Source organism: Quercus lobata, chromosome 5, assembly GCF_001633185.2.
Source record: "Quercus lobata isolate SW786 chromosome 5, ValleyOak3.0 Primary Assembly, whole genome shotgun sequence".
NCBI lineage: Eukaryota > Viridiplantae > Streptophyta > Magnoliopsida > Fagales > Fagaceae > Quercus > Quercus lobata.
Genome location: NC_044908.1, coordinates 57,291,789 through 57,297,383, shown reverse-complemented (window position 1 = coordinate 57,297,383; position 5,595 = coordinate 57,291,789). Strand labels below are relative to the sequence as shown.

Sequence of the window (5,595 nt, the reverse complement as noted above, 5' to 3'; positions counted from 1 at the left end):
GAGCAACACTAAAACGTGGCTAGAGTTTTCCTTTTATACTTAGGACAAATAAAAAACCCTAAAAACGTTTTAAAACAACTAGGGCTGAGTTGGAAAATTCTGCAGAAAAGCGATCTGCCCGAGTTTCGATCGGTCGAGCCTAAGCTTCGATCGATCGAGCCAGGCCGAAAGCCACAATGCTTTTTGCTTTACACTCGATTCCAACTTTACATTGACATACAACTTTGAGCTAGCTTTAAACACTTCTAAACACATTGTTTTGATCATGGTTTGCCAACAATACAAATTAGAGTTCTAAATACATAAAGTCCTACACTTTAGAACCTAACACAATTTATTTAATTTCTTCTTGAAAGTTTTTTGCTGAAAGTATGTTAAAGTTATATCCCGAAAAAAGTGAAAAAAATTGAGATTTTAAAAAATTGTACATAAAAATTAAAAGATAAAAGTTAATGCTACAAGCTGATGCTAAACTTGCTCTTAGTATGCATGAACCATAGCTGAGTATAGTATAGGGTAGTTTGTTTGGACTATCAAGAGGACACGCAATGGATATGTGTTATGCAGGAGGCAATATCATGGTAATTAAAGTAATTACCAAGTAGTTAGTTATTAGGTTTAGTCTTGTTGATTCTAAGACAGTTAGCAGTTGTGTCCCAAGGGAAGTCCCAGAAGGCAGTTATCAAATTGCTATTGACGGTTATTTCCTGCATGTGATCCTTTTATAGATGTTCAGGGTGTGATCAATGGTATGTGAAAAAGAAAAAAACATAGTGTGTAGTCGGATAACAGTTTTTGTGTGTACTTTGTAGCCTCGAAGGTTGATTTTGATTAAGGCATATATATCCCAAGTGAGTGTCAGTATTTTCTTGTAAATTCATACAAACTGTTGTTTAGCTCTTTTGTTTGAGTGTTAAATTGTTGCCCGAGAGACATATAGTAAGGTTTAGTTAAGTGTAATCATTGTACAGAAATTTTGGTTTAAAAAAAAAATGCTGTGACAAGAAGTTTGACGCATACAATATTCAAGAATTTACAACTTGGCTCCTGCAAGAACTAAAATAACACAAATTGATTTGATGAAAGTTGTAGCTTGCGAAAATTCTTCACAAATAGGTCGTATTTCAACTACAAGCAAACGTTTAAATTTTTTTTTTCTTCTGAGGAAAGATAATTATTTTTTAGATAACAATGATTATCATTTTTTTAAGCATGTATGTATTAGTCAAAAAATATTTAATCGTAACCTGAGTCAAAAAACACAGTGATTTCCATTAAAATTTTCATCAATCATATGATCCTTATGCCTTGTAAAATAATAATATTTGAACCAAAATCATGAATCCAAAATTTGGACCATAAATCATGGCATTCCTTCCGTTATCAGAGCTATATACTAACCCCGCACACGAAACACGTCTTTGTCTAGATCGCTGTCTTTGGAGTATTCCTCTCGTTATTACAAATATAAATATGATAAATGGGTTAGTAATAATTGATTCTTAAAATAAAAGGGTTGATAATAATCAAATAGGATACGCAATCGTATCAATGTATCATGCAAGAGTGAGAGAAAAGCAACCAATCAGAAAGTGCCACCATTGTTTTCGTGTTGCACCCATGAGTTTTTGTTCCCTGAACATGTAATAGAAAAATAAAGAGAGCAAGCCAGCGACACTGGACAGGGAGATCAAGCAAGATTTTTCTGTTTTTCAATGCACCCACAGGATAGAAAAGTGAGTTTCGGACACAAGCAAAAAGACCAAACTATTGAGATGATTTCTCAATATTATATGTGTGTATAAATACATAAATTATTGTATGATAACGAAAATTTAATTTTCCATGTCTCAGAAATCTTAAAAGAGTTATGTCAACATCTTTGATCAACCATTCACGTACGTGTCAACAATCAAGCTTGATTTAACTAGTACCCAACACTTGGCGGCTATGCACAAGCGATCCACTAATTAATTGTTGGTCCCAATTTTACGTTGAGTGATATATGTGTAAGACCATGTGTAAGACTGTGATTTAAGGCGAAGCACCGGCCTCCAACCCCATCATAATTATAAGCCTAAGATCAGGGAGGTTTTGCAAGACTTTCATAGAAGATATCATCCTCTTATTTTGGATTATTGGATTTTGATATAATCATGACTGGAAACACTTGTAGAGACAAAGACACGCCATGAGAACTAGAGCTCATCTTTTTTTTTTTTTTGTTGAGAAGGAGCTAGAGCTCATCTTAGTTGGTAATCATCTTCAAACCTTTAATCAATGAGTAAAAGACTACACGGAAAACTCTTAGATATACATAGTTATATACTTCATAATCACCACAAAATGTTAATGAAATGCTCAACTGCCCCGTGTCATATCATGCTGCCGTGTTGTGATGACTTGGTATTTGCTCTTTGACTTACTTTAAGATTTGGCTTATTTAGCTGTCGATTACAACCACTCTGGCTCCATAGACAAGCTATTACCACAATTCTTTTGGCTGTTTCAATCTTCCATGTAATATTTAGACTTTTATACTCTTATAATCTGTTTTATTATATCTATTTTTCTTTTCACTTTTATGTGTAAATGTAGATATTTTTGCATTAATTATAAATTATTGATATGAAATAATAGGTATAAAGGAGTGTGAAAAAATATTTTTCTCTAATATAATTAGATTTGATATAATTTAAAACTATAACGCTGGTTATGTGATAATTGATTTTATTATCAAATTAGGGCATTAATTGATTTCTTTTTAATGTAGATGTACACAAGATATGAATTTAATCTAAGTCTTTTAATCAACCACAAATTTTTTTACTAATTTAATTAATTGAAATCTACTTAAAAATTACAATATTGTTCTTGAGAAGCTACTGAAATAGCCAAAATTGTTCTGCCAATAGCCATTATCAAAACCAAAACATAAAAAAAGTTGGTGAGGACAAGGTAGTAAATTCGGAGTTTAGAAGAGGGGATATTTGTAATTGAAGTCATTCAATTATTAGGCACCCTAATCACCCCTATATAATTATTCTTCGTACTTCCACCAAGTTCAAATTTATAAACCGAAAAATTCCCTTGGCAAGAGAGCTCTAACTTCTAAGGCCCACTTACCCCCACAAACCCTCTAGTCTTGACCTCTTCCTTATCTTCTAAACATGGCCAAAACACCACCAAATCTAGTGGAAGATTCAATCAAACCGTACATTTCTTCCAAAAATTATCCTCAAAAAGCCAAGGGTTTGTCTTTCTATGCCTCTCTTTTCTCCATTTTTATTTACATTTCTGTCTTATATATCTTCAACTTGTCTCCTTCCGCTCTCTTCTATAACACCAAGTTTTGGTTTTTCCTTTCCAACACTCTCATACTCATCATTGCCGTTGACTATGGAGCCTATTCCTCATCCAATGAGAAACAAGACCTTTACCAAGAGTACGTGAAGCGTACCCAAGTGAAAAATGTTCCATCCTTCGTTCCACAATACCAAAAAATTGTTAAGCAAAGCACTCCTAAGCAAAAGGTCGATAGTTTTCAAGAAAAGAGAGAAGTAATAGTTCAAGAAGTACAAGTTTTCCCTGAAAGAAACTTGCAAGTTGTTATCAAAAGTGATTCCGAAAAGCCTAGTGAAGATTTACGAGAAAAGATTAAAGCAAAAACTTATCGTCGAAGTAAGTCGGAGCAAGCCAAAAGGGTGGTGATAGACGAGAGCAAGAACATTATTACAAGGAGTTCAGAGACTGAAAAGAATGAAGAAAATGAGTTTTCAACTATGTCGGATGAGGAACTGAACAGAAGAGTAGAGGAGTTTATTCAGAGGTTTAACAGAGAAATTCGACTTCAATCCACTAGCTAGAAACTTCAGCCAAAGTTTCCAAAAAATAAAACTTTCAAATATGAATGTAGATATTAATTATGGTAGGAAAACACAGCTTGCTGCGTTTTTGTAATGTTGTTGTTTGTGTCTTTTTCGTTTCTCTTTACTTGTCTTTCACTTTTTTTTTTGGAATGGTTAGCGTAAGCATCGATTCGGACTTTTGCATGTAGAAATATCTCGCTCTATATAAAAATTTTCTGCCTTTTTTTGTTGTTGTCGTTGTTGTTGTACATGTCCTGACTTTACTGAATTTTAAAATATTTTTTTCTAATGCTAAGAGACTTGTAGATTTAACCAACTCATGCTAGAAATATACTTGAACACCAATAAGCCATAAATATGGGTATTTATTCTTACATATTCTCTATTCTACATCATCCGTCATCCATTTTCATTTTAAAATAAAGATAAATAGAAATTGTGTACATAGCATGTGAAATAATGAACGTTGTGTGACCATAATGTACACTAATGAGTGTATGAGAATAATTTTCCTAAAAATATTTAAGGTTTAAGGATAAATTTTTAGATGCCATGAAAAAATTTAAAGAAATTAATAGCACAAGCAACACTGGTAGGTTTTTTTTTTTCTCTCATGCTCTTACTTTCTTCTATGGGACAAACCACTCTAATCTCTAAATAATAGTATGAAATATAGGCTTATTTAAGTGTGAAAATGAGTTTGTCAAGAGTCTTATAGTTTAATTGATGTTTTCTAATATTTCCAATAAAAAAGACCAACATCAAATCCCACTCACACATCGTAAATATTGAATTATTAAAGGGGAAAAAAGAGAGTGGCATTACAAAAATACAGGCTATCCCAGTGCTTCAAAAACGCCATTATAGCTCCCGAAAGCACTGGCAATAGGTACATCATTTAAAGCACCGCTATAGACCATATATGTTGCAGTGCTTTCAAAAGCGCCAGTACAAGTGACCTAGAGCGGGGGTTTTTTAGTATAGACTAGCTTTTTATAGTGTGGAAATGAGTATTAAACTTGACACTACATTTGAGGGTTTATAAAAAAATTATATGGAATGAAATGCGTAATTGTAAAAGAAAGGCATGGAACTTAATGATAAATTTTATATTTTTCCAATAATTCCTGGGAGTTTATAAAAATAAAATAGAAAGAAAAAATATTTGATTTTACTATCACTTGCTTCAGGTTTTTTTCCCCTCAAAATAAAGACAAAATCAATATTTTACCTTAATTTCATTGAGAAATGGGTATTTCTTTTTTACTTTTGAGAAGAATTATTAAGGGTGAGTAGAATGGAATGACAATTCATTTCTAAGTATTTCATTCCTTTCCTTCTACTAAACTCTCAAACATGAAATTGTATGGAATGTTCAATAAAAATCTCTTTCAATCTATTCTATTATTTTCTCGTCTCCAATACAATATAGGAAAACATTTATTTATTATGGATCATAGATAAAAAAATTGGGTAATAATTAGTTTGCACATTCCATTACACACAAAGTATATATACTCACTTTTTTTTTCTATTGAACTCGTGACTTTGAAGTCAATAAATTGTGAGTTCTACGCAAAAAAGTGAGTATGTAATTTTTGGGTAATAGTGTATATGAAAAAAAAATCACTAAAAAAAAAGATTTTGGCTTAGAGCATTCTTATCAAACCTTTCAAATGCTAAAAATCTTATTTTTCTAGCATTTTTAACCCAAAAGCTTGCTCCA

The 5,595-nt window shown here is 32.1% G+C and overlaps 1 protein-coding gene across 1 annotated transcript; it reads left to right on the top strand.

Annotated features, from left to right (window-relative positions):
- Positions 1-3,087: 3,087 nt before the first annotated feature.
- LOC115993012 lies at positions 3,088-4,103 on the top strand. The gene has a single exon (XM_031117279.1). The coding sequence runs from the start codon at positions 3,171-3,173 to the stop codon at positions 3,864-3,866; it is 696 nt and encodes a 231-aa protein (XP_030973139.1). The 5' UTR covers positions 3,088-3,170; the 3' UTR covers positions 3,867-4,103.
- Positions 4,104-5,595: the final 1,492 nt, after the last annotated feature.

Excerpts from the sequence above, each read along its gene's own strand:
- LOC115993012 (XM_031117279.1), top strand. The coding sequence starts at position 3,171 with ATGGCCAAAACACCACCAAATCTAGTGGAAGATTCAATCAAACCGTAC.